The following is a 22,294-nucleotide window of genomic DNA, read 5'->3' on the forward strand; positions in this document are numbered from 1 at the left end:
AGCAGAGGGGAGGGGGAAACCGGGAGAAAGCGAAAGTGAAGGGATCTGGGAGCCCCTGTGAGGAGGCGCAGACAGGGAAGGAAATCTCCCGGTCAGTAATAATTCATGGGCTCAGGAAGCAGCCCCGGCTGGAGCGCAGGAGCTGTGTACGCGGCTGGCCCTGTGGGGAGGGGCCTGAGGAGGCTACTCACTAAAGCCTTGCCTGGCTGGGTCACGGTCAAATGGTATGGGGGTGGGGATCCAGGTGTGGGGACAGACTATCCCTACAGACCTTGGATTCTGAAGACTTTAGGGTTTCCTCTCCCGTTGGCTCTGTCCTAGGCCCGTTTCTGGACTAGATTAGGTGCTGGGGAAACACAGTCCTTGGAGCTGGAAGACGTCTTCCAGAAAACCAGTAAGTTCCTACAAGCTTTCATCTCTGTACACTTCTGGCCACCATTTGAAATTGAAAACAAACAAACAAAAAAATCCACTTTATTTTTTTCAAGGTCAAGTGGATGCTGCTTTGACCCCTTCTGGGATTACACTGCGAAACAGATATGCGTGACTCCGGGACCCCAATGGCCACCATCTGCTCAGTTATTTCTCCCAGGTCCTCTACAGAGGAGAACGCCCAGACTTCAGACTGAAATTCTGAAAAAAACTGGCGGCGGGGTTTTGAGTGGGGGTGGGGGCGACAGGAGATGAACGAAGCCTGTGAGGAGTCCCAGAATGGTAGAGATCTGCATATCGTGGCCACTGCCCTCAGCTGACACAAAACTGTCCTGTTGGCTCCACCAGGCTCCAGGGTCTGAGAAGGAAAAGTTCTTTTTGTTCTGATCTTTATCTTCCAACGAAAGTATAGTAGAGCCCCACCAAGTAGTTATTAAGTTACTGAATGGGACTTGTGTTTGTTTTGCTAGGAAAGAGGAGAGAAAAGAAGAAAAGATTGTCTTCGCACCCCTCGGACAGCATCACAGTGCAGGCTGGTGAGCTCATACAAAACGCAGTTTCCTGGGCCACACTCGGAACTGCTGAATAGAACTTGGACAGTCTAGTCTGAGAAGCTCTTAGTTCAAAGCACTGGCCGCGGTTCTGACGGTACATCGAAGCTACTGGGACACTGGATTACCAGACCTTTGAGCGCGGGGATATGCTCACTTCGGGACGAAGGAAACAGGCCATCCTAACAGGGACCTACCAGCGGTCTCCTAGGAATCCAGATCTGCACGCCTGGACAGCTCAAACCCAGAGCCTACGGTGAGGGCCAGGAGCTCCGGGGCCACTCTCAACTTGGGGGACCCAGAGGCAGGCGTATAGTTATTGGCCGGGGCGGGGCGGAGCAGGGGGGGGAGTTCTATTGGTCCCGCTGGGGCCCTCTCGTGATTGGCTCCTCCCCCGGCTATAAGGCGACGACCAGCGAGGCCGTGGGAGCGCGCGGGAGCGCACGGCGGGGGCGGCGGCTCGGGGACCAGGCGAGCGGAGGCCCGCGGCCGGGCGCCCATGGCGTTCGCGCTCCTGCGCCCGGTCGGCGCGCACGTGCTGTACCCGGACGTGCGGCTGCTGAGCGAGGACGAGGAGAACCGCAGCGAGAGCGACGCGTCGGACCAGTCGTTCGGCTGCTGCGAAGGGCTGGAGGCGGCACGGCGTGGTCCGGGTCCCGGGAGCGGGCGGCGAGCGAGCAGCGGCGCGGGCCCCGTGGTGGTGGTGCGGCAGCGACAGGCGGCCAACGCGCGCGAGCGAGACCGCACGCAGAGCGTGAACACGGCTTTCACCGCCCTGCGCACGCTCATCCCCACCGAGCCCGTGGACCGAAAGCTGTCCAAGATCGAGACGCTGCGTCTGGCGTCCAGCTACATCGCCCACCTGGCCAACGTGCTGCTGCTGGGCGACGCGGTCGACGACGGGCAGCCGTGTTTCCGCGCGGCGGGCGGTGGCAAGAGCGCGGTCCCCGCCGCCGACGGCCGTCAGCCGCGCTCCATCTGCACCTTCTGTCTCAGCAACCAGCGCAAGGGGGTGAGTGCGCGGCGCCTGCTGTAGCCCGGCAGTCCGGCTTGGGAGCGAGAGCCGGCCTCCTGGGAGTCAGGGAAGCTAAGAGATCTCGGAGCAGCGGCTGGGACAGTGTCTCCTGCCCTAGGATTAAAGTGGAGCAGAACCTCTTGCTTAACCCCCAAACAGAAAGGGAAGAGGGGAGCCCAGAAAGCTCCGGTCTGACTTAATTGCGTTTTAAGAGGTGTGTGCACTCTGGGGCCTTCCTCTTTGCCTGATGCCCACCCTCAGGGCAGGTATTCTGTTGTTCCATCAATTATCCCCGTGGCGTTTCAGATAAAGGCACTGTCCACATTTACAGGAAACGGGCTCTGGGGTTACTAGGTAGGTATCACGTTGGGCTAACATCTTTAATAAAGTGTTCCAGGTCCTAAGACCCGACCCAGGAGCAGGAGACTGAGAAGAAAATAGGGACATATACTTGTACTCTAGAGCCTGAGTCCCCAACCCGTGTGCCGAAAGGGGCTCCTGGAGAGCACCCAGCCCCCAGAAGGATGTGGGGTTAGCAGGGACACTGTTGTCTGCTTGTGTCTAAGTTAAGAGGCTGGCTGGGCACTGGGGAGCAGAAGTCTCTGGGGCCCTCTTAGGCGAAACTTGGCATAGGCCTGCTTGGCCTAGGCTCACCCTTTCCAACCTGGGCTTGTCTTGCATTGAGGAAACATGCCTGAATTAGATCAGCAGCTACTGTTTACGCCGGAAGAAACTGAGGCTCAGAGAATCTCGCCTTGCTTTCCATAGCCAGCGAGGGAAAAATCATGGGGACTGTACCCAGTCCCCTTTCAACTCTGCTCACTGATTCCTAGCTCCATCCTTGGAAGGCCTCAGTGGCCTGGCCTCAGACCAGCCCTCTGGCTCAAACTCTCAGGCTGTCTTCCCAGCCAGAGCTGGCCTTCAGGTCTACCTCTGGGATGCAAAGGCTAGCTGGGCCAACCCTACTTTAAATCCTGCTATGCATTCATCCAGATAAGCAGGTATGGCACTACTTACGAGCCAGTCAGGTGCTCCCAGTATACATAGCATCAGGGCCAGGGGGATGAAGAAAAGGATACTGTGGTTTGATGGGACTTTGCAAGCCCAGGGAAGCCCAGTCCCAGACTTGAGACTGAAAAGCTACTGTACTAAATTCCAAAAAGATGTGTGGAAACAGGCAGGCACGTGGGAAAGGGGTGGGAACAGGTGATTTAGAGCATGCATGGTAGGATCCAGGAATTGCATACAGTCCTGGTCCGGAGCAGTGGTTCTCAACCATCCTAGTGCAGCAACCCTTCAATACAGTCCCTCCTGCTGTGGTGACCTCCAAGCATAACTTTGTAACTGTAATTTTGCTACTGTTATGAATCCTAATGTAGATATTTGGTATGTGACCCCTGTGAAAGGATTGTTCCACCCTCAAAGGGGTCGTCAAGATACACAGGTTGAGAGCTACCAGTCTAGACCAAGAAGTGGGAAGATCTCAAAGGCAGAGCGCCACAGTGGCAGGAGTCCTCCAAGAACTGATCTGTGCTCACACTCTTCACGAAGGCCCCTTAGCAGTCAGAGAAGGAGCCCTGTGGCCACCCTCCCCCCACCCCCAACTGCTTGGACAGAGAAGACCTGGCACTCTGGCCTAGCTAACTGGAAAATGGGGAAGGTGGCAGCAGAAGGGCCCTGCCCCTGCCTACAGGCTTCAGTCCATTGGTGCCCACCACCGCAGCAGTCAGAATGAGGGCTCTTTTGTAGGATGAAGGACTGTCCCATAGTTCATAAGGCTGACTGCTCTCTTGGAATCTGTCTGTGGGATTAAGAAACCCAGCCAAATTTGGTTACAGAAGCCATGCTCAGTCACACAGGCTCCTCTGGGAATAGGCCAGAGGGGTGATCCTCCACAGTGCTGGCCCCTCCAGGACTTGTCTGGAAGATGACAGATGTTTTGGGGAGCCCCCACACAGTTCTGAGCTGCAAGGCTCCAGGCCCCACTCCATCCCAGGCTACTACCTCCCTCTGACCCTGAATGGTCTGGGGTTGGACGCGTCCCCTCCAGCTCCTTCCTACAGCTCAGGGATGGGATTACTGCTACCACTGTGGTAGCAGTATTGAGAGGAAAGTGGCTTCTGTCCCTGCCTTGTTTTCCCTCTGTCACCTGGGAGCAGAGCTGGACAGGGTCCTTTTGTGATGCTAGTCCCTATTGGTGTACCCAGCTCCACAGCAGAGGGCTGATAGGATGCCAGGAGGTGCCATTGGAGGTGCTGGAAATCGTATTATAAGTGTTTATTTTATTTTTTTTAAAGATTTATTTATTTATTTGTAAGTACTTATATGTAAGTACACTGTAGCTGTCTGTCTTCAGACATCCCAGAAGAGGGNNTCAGATCTCGTTACGGATGGTTGTGAGCCACCATGTGGTTGCTGGGATTTGAACTCCGGACCTTTGGAAGAACAATCGGGTGCTCTTACCCACTGAGCCATCTCACCAGCCCATTATAAGTGTTTATTAACCATTGACTATGTTAAGATCTTCTTGGAGAGTGGTGGCTCAGGCCTGTAACCCCCACTTCCCCAGAAGGCTGAGGCAGAAGGATCCCAAGTGTAAGGCCTGCAGAGCAGCTTAGCAAGACCCTGTCTTATTTTATTTTATTTTATTATTATGATTATTATTAGTTTTGGTATTTCGAGACAGGGTTTCTCTGTGTAGCCCTGACTGTCCTGGAACTCACTTTGTAGACCAGGCTGGCCTTGAACTCAGAAATACGCCTGCCTCTGCCTCCCGAGTGCTGGGATTAAAGGCATGTGCTACCACTGCCCGGCTCGAGACCCCCGTCTTGAAAAGTAAAACCAGGGCAGGACTTACAGCTCAGCAGTAGGATGCTTTCCTGCCACAAATGAGGCTGTGGGTTCTGTTCCCAGTACCACACACAAAGAGCTTCACTGTTTAAATGTGCCACCTGTGTTAGCTTATTTATCCTGTAAAGTAATATATGTTACACGTGGGGAAACTGAGGCTCTGTCCAGCAGGGAGCCCCCTTTAGAGAAGGAGTGTCTCGAGCTGTGGACCTGGTCAGACCCTCTTCTCAGGGTTCTTGACAGTGGACACAGCTGTATTCACGGTCCACTACATCTGATCTGAGACCATTCCGCAGATGAAGAAACTGAGGCTCATGGACATAAACTGTCCCAGCATTCCCACAGAATCCAGTTCTCCGAAAGACCTCCAGACTTAGGGTAGGAGGAGGTATTCCTTGTCTCTGAGGACCTAAGAGTGAAGCGGGGGAGTATTCTGTCCCCTAGCCCCCCTCTCCCTTCTCTGCTATTCCTGCCAGAGTCTGAGAAGCCCAAGCCCCAAGCTCTGCTGGGACCATGGCCTCGGCCCTCAAAATAGCCCTGTCTGTGAATGAACATACTGTCCCTGGGCCCAGAGAGCCTCCAGGGAGGCTGGGATCACATCTGGATGGATCTGCCCCAACCTGGCCTGGGGCTGGGGCAGAGGCAGGAGGCAGCAGAGGCAGAGCTCCCAGAGGGTCCCCTGAGGTCACCACCAGATGACCACTCCCAGCCAACTGGGGCCCGAAAATGGGTAGGCTTGACAGGCCATGGGGTTCTCTCCCCAGCTCTTACTAAGCAACGGGTGTGTCTGAGACAGTTACTCAACGCCGGAGTCCTCAAAAGAGGGAGTGCTAAGCCGGGCATGGGGCACAGGCTTGTAACCCAGCACTCAGGTGAAGGAAGGCAGAAGCTGGAGGGTATGGAGTTCAAAGCCAGCCTAGGCTACATAGCTACATATAGTCAGAAAGAAAGGAAGAAGACAGCGTCAGGGCTGTGAGCTCTCTGGCCCTCAGTGAGGGTCTAACCTATGTCCAATCTAAGCATATTGGTGAGAGGGGCAAGGCTGAAGGACTGAAGGTGGCTTCAGGGACTTCTACCATTAGCTTGAAACCGCACTGGCTGGCACCCGCAGGGCTCCAGCCCCAGGCTGGAAGAATGCCCTTCCCAGCCACTTCCTGGGCTCCGGGTCTGACAGCGATGCCTCCCTCCTTGGTTTACTCCAGGCGATGTCCCCAACAGTAACACGTGAATGCAATATCGTTCATAGAGAAATCTTCCTCGGCAGCCCAGAGCTGAGGGTGTGCTCCCTTGCACAGGGGAGACCCTGGGTGAAGGCAAGGCAGCCAGAAACCTGCTTTTGAGGGTGGCCTAGGCAAGAGGCTACCCACATGCACCCACGCACGTCCACGCATGCATGCGTACGCACATGCCCATGCTTCCCAGGCAGCAGCTGGAACTTCTAGGGAGCTTTCTGTGCCTCTTACTGTAAAATAATACTCGACAGTGTTTGAAAGTCGAATGGTCTTGGAACGCAGTTCAGTGGTAGAGAACAGACTTAGCATGTACAAGGGGGTTCTGAGTTAAATCCCCAGCACCTGCTGCCCAAAATGTACATATTACGTAGGTATTAAGTTTGGGGGGCTTATTTCTTAGTTTTATTTTTGTTTTTGAGACAGGGTCTCATTATGTAGCTCTGTCTAGTTTGGAACTCACTACGTAGACGAGGCTGGCCTCCAACTCATGAGTGAACCTCCTGTCTCTGGGATTCTAGGCTTCCAGGAGTGTGCCGGCACATCCAGCGGTGTCTCTTAGATTCCTTAAGGCAACGGTTGTCAGGTGGGGAGGGGGCAGGCAATGTAAACTGTTGTAAAAGAAGGTGACCCTGGCGTTCCCTCTCCAGAGAGGCACACACACACACACACAGTCCCTCCCCAAGTGGCATTTGCTCCCCTCTGACTCGCTGTTGTCCCTAAACAGTGTCACTCCATGACACTCTATTAGTCCAGAATCTCTTCTGCCTTTCATCAGACTCACCCTCCTGACACCTCTTCCTCTCCTGCAGGGCAGCCGTCGTGACCTGGGGGGCAGCTGCTTGAAAGTGAGGGGTGTAGCCCCCCTCCGAGGGCCTCGGCGATGAACCTGGATCCCTGCAGTGTTTTCTCCAAGAAGGACTCGAGAGAAAGAGGCCATGAGCCAGCCCCTAGCTGGACAGGGGAGAAGATTCCAGAAGTCCAAACCACTCCTGCGTTGTGTAAGGACCAGAGGACAATGGCCTGGGCACAGGGCTCACTCACCCTGGAGAGCCACAAGGACCCATCTAGCCATCCAGGCCTAGCTGGCCAGGGACAAGGCAGAAATTTTAGAAAACCAAAGACTATTTTTGAAAGTGTATGTGTGTGTCTGTATGGATGTGGTATGTGAGCAAATCGGGGAGGGGGTCAAAATAAAGGTATTTTTAAATAAACAGTGTGTATCCTGGCTAAGAACGAGGGGGCAGTGGACAATGAGACTTGCAGACAGGCTCTTCTTTAGGACTTAGATTGTCACAGCTGTGGCAAAGGCTCTACGTCTCGGATGGGACGCTATAGGCAGGCTCTCCTCACAGCCTTCCTTTGGCTCCGCATTTGGAACACCATTGGGTGGTGGCCAAAGAAATTCATATTATCTTTATTTTTGAATAAGGAAAAGATTCATGGTTCAAATTCAAAAGCTACCAGAGGGCGTGTGGTGTAGGGTCTGCTTCCCCCACATCCCCACACCAGTTCTTCACTCAGGCTACCTATCACAGGTTTTTATGGTACCCCCACACCTATCAGTAGAGCTTGCTGCTGTCCGGGGTCAGTCTGGAAACAGCTCTATTCCTCCGTTAGCTGCTTATGCTGCCTTCTGAGTGCATCTTACTTTGACCTACCTCTCACCTTGACGTCGCCACCTAGCCTGTAGGATTTACCTCAGGTGCTGAAGGCAGACGTTCGTGTCCACCTTAGCTTAGTTTTGGGAGACTGGTAGATGACAGGTGACACCTTGAGTCCTTCCACTTTTAAAACTCAAAGCAGGGGCCCTTGAGGCGGCTCAACCACTGGCACTTGCCACCGTGCTTGACAGCCTGAGCTTAATCCTTGAAACACACACAGTAGAAGGAGAGAACAGTCACAAGGGTCCACGAGTGCTCATACACACACACACACACACACACACACACACACACACACACACGCACGCGGCACATACACAAAAATAAAAGGTGACCCAAGGGAGGGGCAGAGCAGGCCTTCCCTTGTCTGAGTGGTGAGCCAGCAGCCCTAGGACTCCCTAGGCAGCCATGTCTCCACTGTGGGGACTCATCTGAAACCAGCACAGCCAGCCTGGCTATGAGAGCTCCCGGTAGCAGAAGAGATTGGGTTCTCTGGTTCAGCCTAGGAGCCTGTGAGGCCAGGATCAGAGCCACTCAGAGAAAGCTGGGAGGAAGGCTGGGAGAGGCAGCTGCCCTGATCTCAGTAAGGGACATTCACACACCATTGTTAGGCTTTTCTTTAGCAAGCCTTTTCAGTTCCTTATTTATGAACTGCTGCTGGCTCCCATGCCCGCTCTCCCAGGAAACATCTGACCCTCTGAGAGCTGAGGCTCTGTGAGGCTGCCTCATTTTTGCAGATGAGTAGACAGTTGCCTAATGTCAGCTGTGTTCTCCACAGGATCAAGCTAACCCACTCAGTCTTCTCTACCGACAAAACAGAAGGAAGACAAGGGAGACCAGAAATGTCTGCCTCCCTTGTCACATAGGCTGGAGCCAGTGGTCTAGCCCACACCCCATTAGTGTGGGACACAAAGGAGAAGGGTCCCCAGAGGCCACACTGCCCAGGAGGCCTACCCCCACGCCCGCCCTCTCCCTCAATTCCCGGTGTCCAGGGACACTGGTCTTGCCTGTCCTGTGTCCCAGAGCGCCCACACTTCCCCTCCGGGAGCTAATTAGGAAAGCACATTGCTCTCCCTGCGCCTACCCTGCTCCAGGTACCGCAGCCTCTGGCAAAGTCACAGGAAGAAGGACTGTGACCTTGTCAATGGCAGGAAACCCAGGAGGGGGGCAGAACAGACTTGGGTGCTCTGGGCTGGAAGCCCACTTCTGCCATCAGATTTGCTGGGTGACCTGGGAAATGTTGCTTGACCCACCTGGGCCTTCCCAGCCCAATCTCTTGATAGGCCATAGCAGCAAGAACAGAAAGAGGAGGGTTTTCACTCGGTGAAATGGTTTTTAACGCGCCCTGAGGAGTGAGCAGTTAGCCCCACATTGCAACCAATGGTGAGCAAGAAAAAGCACACACCTCCCTCAGCCCTGAGTCTCCACAAGGCAACAGCTAGGAGAAGACGCTCTGTAGCTTCTTCCTGTAAGGCCCTGTCCTGGTTTTTATCTCTGCAGAAAACAGTATGTATCTGTTTCTCTGTTTAGTCTTTATCGTAAGAGTTCAGGCTCTTCATAGCTCCAGCAACATCAGCTATTCCAAAGACTATGGCAGCATACTACCCTGCAGTCCCGGATAATCTGGACACACGTGTCCAGTTATCCACAGCCACTAAGTTCAACCTCTTCATCCAGACGCGAAGCCCCTCAGAGTCAGCTCAGTGGACTCTCACCACCCACGTGTGCCCGTGGACACAGCAAGCGCTGGAGACAGAGAGATATCAACTTCAGAGCACACAGTTCAAAAAGTGTGGCCCAAAAAGCTGACGATCTATAGCCTTCCCTCTCGGCAGCCAGTTCTAACTCAGTAACTGCTAAGCTAGGTCTTAGGAATTCCAGCCAAGAGGATCTATGGGTATAGTAGGCAAGTTATGCACAAGTAAGTGTGGGGTGTGTGTGTGTGTGTGTGTGTGTGTGTGTGTGTCTGCGTGCGCGCGTGCGCCTGTGACTTGCCTTATTTTACGCAGTAGTGACATCATTTTGGACACTCTGGGTTTTTCTCCTCACAGTATGTCCTTATGCTGCTTCACAAAACCCGTGATGTTCTAGGAGCTCGTACACCCTTCACAGCTGCAAACTGTTCTGCCATTTGTGGCTTGTTTTTTCTGGGCGATGGACTATGCGTCTTTGTAAGCTGCAAGGCAAACTCAATGCATGTCTCAGGCAAAGCATAGCTGAGGACCAAGACCTGGGAGGATCATTTTCTTAATGACCTCCCCACAAACTTGCCCTTTCTGACTTCAGGATGGGTTACCAACAGCTAACTCTAGCCACGCCATCTAGATCCTCAGGATGGCAGTGAGCATCCCCCCACCCCTGACCCCCACCCTCCATCTCTCCTAGACACATTAGCATGAGAATGTTCTAGGAGTTCATTTCCAGGAGGAGGAAACTGTAGAAAGACAAGCAACCAGCCCATGGCTTCCCAGAAGCCCCAGAGAGACCTGGACTCTTTTTGTGTCATGCCACAAGTTGCTCCTGGAAAACCCTCAAAAATCACTCAAAGCCATAGGAAACTGAAGCCTAGACAGGAACAGTGACGGGCCAGGATCACACAGTACTTGAGACTGAGCAAGGCTTAGAACCTTTGCCCATATATGGTTCCTTGATCGGCTCCTATTAGGTTAAATAAAAATAGGTCTGGAAGTATAGCTCCGTGATAGAGCACACACTTCCCATGCATGGGACCCTAGGTTTAATCTCCTGCACCCCAAAATTTAAAAAAAAAAAAGACCTGCAAAAGAGTTCCCAACAGTCACAAGGAGGAAGATCACAAATCAAGACCAGCCTGGTTAGACAGAGAATGTCTCGAATTTTAAAAAAAGAGAGAAAGACAGAAAAGAACAAGAAATGTAAAGGTAATGTGAGTTTGCTAGTTATGTAAGAGAACATCCCTCTAGTTAAGCACTAAGTCTTCTAGGGGGCTGGAGAGATGGCTCAGTGGTTTAGAGCACTAGCTGCTCTTCCAGAGGACCTGGGTTCATTCCCAGTACCCACATGGCTACTTACTATCTTCTGTAACTCCGGTACCAGGGAATCCAATGCCCTCTCTCCACTCTGAGCATTAGGCATAGACATGGTACACAGACACACATGCAAACAGGACTCTCATCCATGGAAAATAAAAGAAAAAAACAAAAACTACAATAAACTAAAAAATAACCAAAGCCTATAAGCATGTACTTAAGGGAATAAACAAATCATCTAATTAAAAAAAAAACAATAAGGGCTGGTGAGATGGCTCAGCGAGTAAGAGCACCTGACTGCTCTTCCGAAGGTCCTGAGTTCACAACCATCTGTAATGAGATCTGACTCCCTCTTCTGGAGTGTCTGAAGACAGCTACAGTGTACTTACATATAATAAACAAAGCTTTAAAAAAAAACAATAAATAAGTATCCCTCTGGGGTCAAGGGGCAGGCAACACTGTATCCTCAAATGCATAAAAAAAGAAAAAAAGAAAGAAAGAAAAGAATGATGCTCATAAGAGAGCAGGGTAAAGCAAGGGTGAATCAGTAAAGCACAGGGCAAAGGGTTGCTAATGCCTGAGTGGTAAAAGCATGGGGTCTCATGGTAAAGCAAGGGGTCTTGCTTTAAGGCATTTGGTTGTAAAGAAGCAGAGTATGTAAAGGCATGGGGTCTTCTGCATCCTTATCTATTCTGTATGTGTGTAACAATTGCAAAACTGAAGGACTGACAGCAGGCTCTTGGCCCATGCTGACTCAGTAGTTTCTTGGCCCCTCTAACTCACTCTGTCCCAGCACCCAGTGGAGCACAGAACCCCCCAGTGGACTCAGGTGTCCCTGCCAACGACTCTCAGGCCCCCATGCCCTCAGGATGCTGAGGTGGTCCTGGCCCTTGGGGCCTCCTGCCACTGTGATTTATGTCCCTGTGAGCCTCAGCAGCTGTGAGCTTAGGTCCCACAGGGCAGCCGGCCTGGGGAGGGAGCAGTTTTTGCTTCTCAGCGTGTCTAATCCAGACCAGACTTACAGACCCCAGGGGTTCGGGGTCAGCCTCCCAGGGGGTTAGGGTCAGAGGACAGGCCAGCAGGGCCTGGAAACTAGGAGTCACAGGCTAGAAGCAAAAGCCCTAGTCTGAATATGGTTGCTTACCACTTCTGTGTGATCCAGGGTGGGTGTCTGCCCTCTCTGAGCCTTGCTATGCCTCACAAACACAGCCTGCGCACAGTGAAATAGACGGGTTTTGTCAGCTGGGATAGATCTACCTTAGAGTGGTAAAATAGTCGTTTTTCTCTTATCTCAAGGTTGGTTCTCATGTAGTCCAGGCTGGCTCAGAACTGACTGTGCATCTGAGTTTGAACTCCTGGCAATACAAGGTTCCTGATCCTTCTGCTTCTACTTCCCAAGTGCTGTTACTACTGGCTTACGTATGATACCATGCTCAATTTATGTGGTGCTGGGAATTGAACCCAGGGCTTCTGCATGCAGAAAGCCCTTCTACCAACTAAATCACACCCCCTAAGAGTTGCCTTTGTTTTTGTTTTTGAAGTCACATCACCTGTCTTATTTGTTGTTTGTTTGTTTTGCTTTTATCTTTCATTGTATTGTATTTTAGGGACTACTATCTCTGCCTCAGTCTATGCACTCACCATCAAACAATCCGTATTGCAGGTTTAACAAGCTTGCATGACATATATCATTGCCTCAATTTATAGATGAGGAACTGGGGGACCAGGAGGTTGAAGAGTGTGCCTAAGTGGACCAAGCCAGAGGTTCTGGCTGCATAGCCCTGCCAACTCTCACCTACCGCCGGCCTCCGAATCTCCAGGTACATGGCTCACTAGTCCAAGGCCCTGCTTTGAGTGACTTACACAGAGAGCTTCACTTGACCCTTGAAACACTCACAGGGAGGTATTGCTGCCAGCCACTCTTCCAGGATCACTCAGCTAGACGATCCCAAAGACAACATTCAAACCTAAGGAGTCCCACTCTGGCTCGTGCACCCTGGCTCACTGTAGGAAGTAAAAATCAGAAGTAATAAGACAGAATTTAGCACCATAGACCAACTTCCCTTGGGCTCAGCATGTCAGCCTTCAGTTAACAAACATGCATGACACTTCTCTGTGGCCCACCTAAGACTCTAGGATGATGAGACTAAAACGGATGTGTTACCTCACCTTGGTTGTCATAGCTTATGGAAAAAGTAGACACTTGGCAAAGAATAGAAATCTGGGGCTAGGAGTGTTACAGTGGCAGAGTGCTTGCCTGGCATGCACAAGGCCCTAGCTCAGTTCCCAGCATCCCCATGCCACACCAAATGAGGCATGTGGGACCTAATGCCAGGGTGACCAGAGCCAACATCTGGCATGGCACCACCAAGACAAAAGGATGCTTTGCCAGGCCAGTGTGTACCAGAGGGCTCCCAGCATCCCCTAAACAGAGTCTGATGACTTGTGATTTGTGTTCTCTCACCCCCACTCTTCACTGTGGGGTGTATGAAAGTCAAGTCAAGGTACCCTGCTAGACAGGAGGTGGTAAGAGCCAACACGCACGCTCCCTGACTCTAAATGTCAAACTAACAACTCACCAGCTCTCTCCCAGGCACTGCCAAGGGTCTCCAAGGCCAGGTTACCAGGTAACAGAAGCAGCCTGTGGTCCAGGTCCTCTGAACCTAGAGCTGGGCTTTTTACCTCTGGGCTCTGCCATCTTCACGCTAATTGCAGAGGTCATACCCAACAGCCACCACTGCTGAAGGCTCCAGAACTTTCCTCCCCACTGGCTTAGCGGATCCCTGTGGAGGGACCAGACACACAGTCACCTCATACTATCTGTACAGACTTGTGGCCAGTCAGACTTTACCCAAACCAAAAGGCTTAGATTAGGGACAATCCTGAGGTCCCATAGCCAGGAGTAACTCGTGAGACCCTCAAAGGGAGCTCCGTGCTTCATCTCAGCTAGAAACCGAGACCGGGCTTGTAGCCAATAGCAGTAGACCCAGGTTTTGGCGAAGGGGAGAAGGGATAAGAAAATCTCTTAACACCCAAGCCCAGAGCCGCAGGGTCTCCCTAGCCCAACCCAAAAGAGAAAGGACGCAGGAAGGAGGTGGAGAGGGAGGCAGGAATCAGGCCAGAAGCACCCTCAAGTCCCCTCCTCCTCCTCCTCCCTCACTTCCACTTGAGGAGTCCTCTCTTTTCTCTCTCCCCCTCCCCTCCTCCTTTCTTCCCAGCCCCCTCTCCCCTCCCCCTCCCTTTTGTCCTACCCCCTTCAGCACCCCCCCCTCCAATTTTCTCTCCTGCTTTCTCTCTCCCCTTCCCCTACCCCCTCCTCCCTGTTCTCTCTCCCTGCCTAGGCCCACTGCCTCCCCTAGCCCCTGCTCCCAGAAAGCCCTGGAAAGGCAGCTTTCTTTGAGACAGGAAGGTGTCCTCAAGTCTCAGGAAGGAAAAACAGTGGAGCTGAACCCAAGACCGTCTCCAAGGGGCTGGGGCTGGCTCCGGGCCAGGGCTGACATCACCTGGGAACCACTGCCTTTGCAGCTGCAGCCCGCCTCCTGGGGGGATGCTTCTGCTATTTAAAAAATAATAATAATACTAAAAAAACTTTTCCAGTCTGGTGTTTTTAAATGTGCTTTATATAGTGGGCCCTGGGGTGTGGGCGAGTCAATCCCCTCCCGTTTTTCCTCGCAGTCCGGGTTTCTCACATCGCACTGGGCAGCCTTCCGAATCCACAGCTACTTCCTGGGAATCCAGTGGGATCACCCCCCAAGCCCTCCAAGTCCTATCTGTCCCTGGTTAGCTTTTGTCTATCTCTATTTGCAACCTCAAAAAAACCAACCAACCGACCAAACAAACAAACAAGCAAAAAAAACCATTACTAATGTTCACCCACGTACAAACTCAAAAAAATCCCTAATTCAATAGGGTGAAAGTTAGTGACTCCTAGTCACCCATCCCCACCTCTTGTGGAGTCCCTGTTTCTTTTAATCAATAAAATCATCTGTAGTGCTTGCTATGTGCCTGCCCTCTGCCCAAACGTATCATTAAACTTTATGAGCAAGTTTCCAGTGACCATGACCTTGTAAACATTGCAGAAGATACAGCCGCGCCCACGGTCTCCCCTTCCTACTGAGAGGAAGGAGTTGAGGTGTGGTCTCTGTATCTGACGGCAATCCTCCCTGCTCAGTCTTCTCAGTGCTAGTACTTATAACTTCCCTGGCTCCCCTTCCTTTATAAAGCCATAGATAAAGTGCTGCAGCTTGCTCTGCTCTGACTTTGCTCTATGTACTTAGAAATATCTTGGAGCTGGGTTGTACTCTACACATCTCTCATCTCATTACTCCGGAGGCAGAGGCAGGAGGATCTCTGAGTTTGAGGCCAGATTGGTTTACAGAATCAGTTCCAGGAAGAAGGAGATATATATATATATATGAAGATGGTGTATTCATGCACAGGGGTATCCATGGTTAGTATGTTTACAGACTGGATATGAAGGGTATGAGAGAATAATGAGGGAGGCATGTGATCAGAGTATATATTTATGTGAGTATATATGTGTGTGAAATTGTGAAAGAATAAGTAAATTTCTTTACAAAAGAGAACCCCACCAGACCCTTATAAAATAACAGACTTAGCCAGGCAGTGGTGGTGCACACCCTTAAATGCCAGAGCTGGGAAGGCAGAAGCTGTTCTCTTTGAATTGGAGACCAGCTTTATGTACAGAGTAAGTTCCAGGACAACCAGAGCTGTTACACAGAGAAACCCTGTCCCTAAAGACAAACATATATATAAACAAACAGACCTTTAAGGTACAGCAGTACACTAGTTATGCCAGATATTCTGAGGTACAAGGGTCTCTTGAGCCCAGGAGTTCAGGAACAGTTCAATTCCCAGCACCTACATGGTAGCTTACAGCTGTGTTTAACTCCTGTTCCAAGGGATCTGACTCCCTCACACAGGCAGGAAAAACACCAGTGTCATTATTTGTGTTATTTTGTGTGAATGAGTGTTTTGCCTACATGTGTATATATGTGGACCACATAGGTGCCTTTACCCACAAAGGTCAGAAGAGAGCACTGGAAACCCTGGAACTGGAGTTACGGATGGTTGTGAGCTGCCCTGTGGATACAGGGAACTGAACCTGGGTCCTCTGGGAGAACAGCAAGTTCTCAGAACTGCTCTTAACCATACCTCCTGCCCATTGTCTCTTATTTTAAAAGAACAAAGGAATAAACAAAAGAAAAGAAAGGAAGGGGAGAGAAAGAAGATTGCAAGTTTTGGGAACTTGGAATAGAGTGGCTTGGTGCCCATGAAGCCCTTTGTCCTGTTCCCAGCAAGTGCCCAGACACACAGGAGAAAGCAATGTGCCTTCTTCCTCCCATAAAGTCGCCAGGCAGCAGACTAGGACTGAAAGTTCTGGGGTGCCCTCTCCCCCACTCCCAGAGTCTTGTTTGTTAATCACTACTCACCTTATTTTTTGAAGCAGGATCTCCCACTGGCCTGGAACAGACCCGTTACATGAAACTGTCTGGCCACCAAACCCCAGGAATCTTCTAGACTCTGCCTCCCCAGCTCTGGCTTCACACTATATTTTTTTTATGTGTGAAGGTTTAAACTCAGCTTTCTCACCCTTGTATAGTAAATGCTTTACTGACTAAACCATTTCCCCAGTCCTAAACTAACTCATTTCTTTCATGAACATAGTAAAAACATCACTCGCAGAGAAGTAGGGAATCAGAGGGTCTGAGAGAGAGAGAGAGAGATGCTTGTGAGGAATCAAACTACAGCCTGGTGTGGTCCCACGCCATGCCTTCCGCTGCAGGTGAAGCACAAGAGGGGCTAAAAGCCAGGCCTGACCGTGCACACCTTTAATCCCAGCACTTGGGAGGCAGAGGCAAGCGGATTTCTGAGTTCGAGGCCAGCCTGGTCTACAAAGAGAGTTCCAGGACAGTCAGGGCTATACAGAGAAACTCTGTCTCGAAAAAAACCAAAAAACCAAAAACAAAAACAAAAACAAGGGCTGGTGAGATGGCTCAGTGGGTAAGAGCACCCGACTGCTCTCCTGAAGGTACGGAGTTCAAATCCCAGCAACCACATGGTGGCTCACAACCATCCGTAACAAGATCTGATGCCCTCTTCTGGAGTGTCTGAAGACAGCTACGGTGTACTTACATATAATAAATAAATAAATCTTTAAAAAACAAAAACAAAAACAGAACAAAAACAAAAAAACAAGAGGGGCTGAGGTAGTCCAAGAACAGAGAATTCAGCCAGCCTGGCATGAGCATGGTCAGGGAAGACTTTGGACGGGCGTGATGCTGGGGAGCCAGGGAGGGTGGGAAGGGAACGAAAACAAAACAGAATCCGCCAGGAAGAGGAAGATGGCTGCAGACACCCGGGAGTCTTGTGAGAGCTACCAAGGGTTGGGATCTTGAGGGGAGAGAAGGGGCTGGAGAGCTGGACACGGATAGGCTGACGGAGAGGGCACTTAGACCGCTCCAAAGCAATAGCCAGGCATAGCAACAGATGGAAAAACAAAAACAAAAACATGGTGACCGCGGCAGAGGCTGCCTCCGCGGGAAGCAGGCTAGTTGGAGGCCATTTATATCAACCACGTAAAAGCTGGTGACCTAGGCCAGTAGGGAGAGCTCAGTCAGTAACTCGCTCGCCTTGCATACGTGAGAACCCGAGTTTGATTCCTCCAGGAGCCCTGTAAAAGAAGCTGGGCACCGTGGCATGCACTTATAATCCCACTTTTGGGGATGTAGAGACACGCCCTAAGGCTCACAGGCCAGCTAGCCTAGTCTTGGCGGTGAATCCCAGACCAATGAGACACTGATTCCACTCTCACTGCCTGTGTCCTCTCATCACAAATCTCTAAGAACACTTTTGAAAACTAGAATGTAATTCCATCTTTTCCTTGCTTCCCTTTATATCCTGATCCAAAGGCAGCAAGCAGGACTTTTGAAACTTCAAACCCCACTTTCTAGAAACATACCTCCTCCACAAGGCCACACTTCCTCCACGAGGCCACACCTCCTCCACGAGGCCACACCTCCTCCACGAGGCCACACCTCCTCCACGAGGCCACACCTCCTCCACAGGGCCATACCTCCTCCACAGGGCCACACCTCCTCCACAAGGCCATACCTCCTAATTCTTTCCAAACAGTCCCTGGTGACTAGCATTCAAATATATGAGCCTATGGGGGCCATTCTCATTCAAACCAGTATATCATGTGAAGGTGTAAAGAGGGGACCCCCATCTCTTCCTTCCCTCGAGGCCTTCCCATGCACCCACACCTTGCTAACTCTCAAATTCATAGCCTCTAGTCCTTCAGTTGTTGCATACATACATACATGCATGCATGCATATATACATACATGCATATTTTCCCCTAAATATATGCATTCAATCTGTTCAGGCTGTGTGATGTCAGTTGTCCGATTTCACAGCTGACTGCTTGATATTGGATACTCAATCTGGGGCTCTTTCCCGGGGAAGATTATTTCTCTTGCCCTCAGCATTCCTTGAATTTAATACTTTGTGGTTGAAGCCCCATAAGGCAGGGAGTTATGCAGCCCAGGTTGACCTTGAACTCACTATGTATCTAAAATGACCTTGAACTAATCTTGTAGTATGAAACCTGGTTTACAATTGGCATGGATTGAATCCAGACCATCGTGCATGTCAGGCAAGGACTTTAACAATTGAGTTACAACCTCAATCCCCGCAAACTTGTTTATATTTCATCCATGTCTGGGTACCTTTACCTACATTTTCTTTTCCTTTTGGGGGGGAGGAGGGGAATGAGAGGGGGTTCAAGAGGAAACAAATACAGATGTCAAAGAAAACGTTAAATTTAAAAACTTTCCGTAACCTAAAGAAGGAGGTGTCTATCAAGGTACAAAAAGCCTGTAGCATGCAAAAATGACTATACCAGAAAAGAAAGTCCCAATGGGCGGTGGTGGTGCACGCCTTTAATCCCAGCACTTGGGAGGCAGAGGCAGGTGGATTTCTGAAGTCAGCTGGTCTACAGCCAGGGCTATACAGAGAAACCCTGTCTCACAAAACCAAGAAAGAAAGAAAGAAAGAAAGAAAGAAAGAAAGAAAGAAAGAAAGAAAGAAAGAAAGAAAGAAAGAAAGAAAGAAAGAAAGACAAGAGAAGAATAGAGAAGAGAAGAAAGACCCCTTAGTACATAATAATCAAAACACCAAACATACAGAAAAAAGAAAGATTATTAAAAATTGTACAACAATATGAACTAACCAGTACCCCCTGAGCTCGTGTTTCTAGCTGCATATGTAGCAGAAGATGGCCTAATCGGCCATCATTGCGAAGAGAGGCCCCTTGGTCTTGCAAACTTTATATGACCCAGCACAGGGAAAGGCCAAGGCCAAGAAGTGGGAGTGGGTGGGTAGGGGAGCAGGGGCGGGGGGTATAGGGAACTTTCGGGATAGCATTTGAAATGTAAATAAAGAAAATAATAATAAAAAATATATTAAAATTTTGAAAAAAAATAAATATTGTAAGGGGAAAAGGCCAAGTAACATACATAGGCAGACCTATTAGTGTTATACCTGTCTTCTGTGAAAGCCAGAAGGGTCAGGATATATGTGCCACAGACTCTAAGAGACCATACATGTCGAGCCAGACTACTATATCCAACAAAACTTTCAATCACAATAGATGGAGAAAATAAAACATTCCATGATAAAACCAAATTCATCTATTTACAAATCCAGCCCTACAGAAGACACTAGAAGAAAAATTCTAACCTCAAGAGGTTAAGTACATCCAAGAAAACAGAGGAAATAAATAATCCCAGTCAAGCAAGTCAAAAGAGGGGACGCACCCACCCACCCACACCCACACACATGCACACGCATGCACACACACACATATGCATTCACACACACATGAATGAATCAGCCACCCCAACAACAAATTAACAGAAATCAACAAACACTGCCCATTGACAACTGTCTCTAGCAATGGCCTCAATTCCTCAATAAAAAAGACACAGACTAACAAAATGGATGCAAAAATAGGATCCATCGTTCTGCCCCATCCAAGAACAACACCAAAACATCAAGGACCGGCATCCCCTCAGGGCAAAGGGATAGAAAAAGTCATAGACCTAAGAAGCACTCTAGGGTAGCCATTATAATATCTGACAAAACAGACTTCAAACCAAAACTAATCAGAAAAGATGGGGAAGACACTAAACGCTTATCTAAGGAAAAAAAGAAGACTCACCAACGGGACATTAACATCGATGCCACAAGTAGAATGACACCCAAGTTTGTAAAAGAAACACTATCGTAGCTAAAGTCACACACTGACCTTCACACACTGATAGTGGCAGACTTCCATACCCCGCTTTCACCAACGGACAGGTCATCCAGACAAAAACTAAGCAGATGCTGGAGCTAAGTGAGGTTGTAAACCAAATGAACTTCAAGATAATCTGCGGAACATTTCACCCCTATGCTGAAGAGTGTGCTTTCTTCTCAGCACCGCATGGATCTTTTTCTGAAATTGACCACATACTTAAACAGAAACCAAGTCTCAACAGATACAAGAAAACTGAAAATACACCCGCATCCTATCTGACCACCATGAGCTAAAGCTGGGTATCATCAACAAAAACAGCAGAAAGTTTGCAAACTCAAGGAACTGAACAACTCACTTCCGAATGAAAAACAGAGATTAAGAAAGAAGCTGAAGACTTGCTAGAATTGAATGAAAAGAAATATACAACATACCCAGATTTATGGGACACAGTGAAACTGGTTCTAAGAGGCAAGTTCACAGTACTGAGTGCCTACATTTGAGAGAGAGAGAGAGAGAGAGAGAGAGAGAGAGAGAGAGAGAGAGAGAGAGAGAGCTCATACTAATAACTAACATCACAATGGAAAGCTCTAGAACAATAAGAAGAAAAAAAAAAAAAGAATCACACCCAAAAAAGAGCAGATAGCAAGAAATAATCAAATTCAAGGTTGAATTAAACAAAAACAAATAAACGAACAAACAAACAAAAATACAAAGAATTAATGAAACAGAGTTGCTCTTTGAAAAAAAGAGCAGGGCATGGTGGTGCATGCCTTTAATCCCTGTACTTGGGAGGCAGAGGCAGGCGGATTTCTGAGTTCGAGGCCAGCCTGGTCTATAGAGTGAGTTCCAGGACAGCCAGGACTACACAGAGAAACCCTGTCTCGAAAAAAACTTAAAAAAAAAAACTTTAAAAAAAAAAAAAAAAGTAAGATTGACAAACTCTTTTTTTATATATATACATAGAGTATAAATCATTTATTTTCCTTCTAATCCTTAGCTCAGTACATGGATGGCTTTTCTTCACCCTTCAGTTGACAATTTTCTCTAGGTTGCTGCTGATGGTATGATAAAGCTCAGCGTAGAAGACCCTCAGGTCCAGCACCATGGCCCTAAGTGACCCATAGGCTGCTTCATCTCGCTCATGCACCAAGGCCCAGTAATCCATTGCATGGGTGTCCTTGGAAGCCTTGGCTACAGCATCCCCACGTTCTGAGAAGGACTTGGAAATGGTTGTCTGGAAAGCTTCTACTTTGGTCTTGACAGCATTCACTCTCTCCAGCACCTTCTCCTGAATTCCCACCCCAAAAATCATTTCCATCCTCAATCTTGGGGATCAGGTGTTGGATCCACATGATTACCAGAATGCACTTCTCTTTGAGAGTCCAGACTTCTGGCTTAACCAAAGCAAGCAGGGCCAGAAGCTTCTCGTTCCCCGGGAGGAAGCTGCATTTAGAGACTTCCTTCTTCTCCTGCTTGTCTGTTCCCATCTTGTCATCCTCGGGTGGGGGATCTGGGATAGGGTTGTCCAGGGGAGCCCGGAGGGAGGAGAGGTCGGCCACGTTGAGGGACAAACTCTTATACTAAAAGGCAGAGAGAAAATATCCAAATTGAACAAAATTAGAAACAAACAGGACACTGTTCATTTAACAACAGACACTAAATAAATCCAGAAAGTCATAAGAACATATTTTAAAAACCTATACGCCTTCAAGTAAGAAAATCTAAAAGAAATGGATAATTTTCTCAATATGTATCAGTTGCCAACGTTAAATCAAGATCAGATATACAATTCAAACAAACCTATAGCTTATAACCCTATGTGGATATTAGTTAAGTCTGTGACAAGCAAGTTACAATATATTGAACCACAGACGTAGAAATAGAGTAAGGAACTAGGGAGTACTGATAGAACTTTTTATTAATGTAGTAACAAAATTCTACTACAGTCATAGATCAGTGCTCTGCTCAGCCATGATCAGAGAAGCTTCCTCTTGCAGCAGATGGGAACAAATACAGAGACCCAGAGCTAGAAATTATTCAGAGAGTGAGAGACTTTGGGACACTGAGCCCTAAACGGAATGACCCCCTCAAATCCCCCCTCAGGGCTGAGGGGACCTTGCAGTTAGGAGATGCAGTACAAGAGCCAGGAAGGATGGAAAACACCAAGAAAACAAGACCCGCTAAATCAACATTCACAAAGCTCTTGTGAAGTCACAGAGACGG

General features: G+C 49.4%; 1 protein-coding gene and 1 pseudogene across 1 annotated transcript; one reads left to right on the forward strand and one right to left on the reverse strand.

The window, feature by feature from the left end:
• Nucleotides 1-1,434: 1,434 nt before the first annotated feature.
• On the forward strand, nucleotides 1,435-7,291 carry Tcf15 (transcription factor 15). The gene is made up of 2 exons (XM_021194709.1): nucleotides 1,435-1,995; nucleotides 6,890-7,291. The coding sequence occupies exons 1-2, from the start codon at nucleotides 1,483-1,485 to the stop codon at nucleotides 6,962-6,964; spliced, it is 588 nt and encodes a 195-aa protein (XP_021050368.1). The 5' UTR covers nucleotides 1,435-1,482; the 3' UTR covers nucleotides 6,965-7,291.
• Nucleotides 7,292-21,069: 13,778 nt separating this feature from the next.
• The window catches only part of LOC110318033, a 55,624-nt pseudogene continuing 54,399 nt past the window's right edge, over nucleotides 21,070-22,294 (reverse strand).

The sequence above is a fragment of the Mus pahari genome, chromosome 3 (assembly GCF_900095145.1).
Source record: "Mus pahari chromosome 3, PAHARI_EIJ_v1.1, whole genome shotgun sequence".
NCBI lineage: Eukaryota > Metazoa > Chordata > Mammalia > Rodentia > Muridae > Mus > Mus pahari.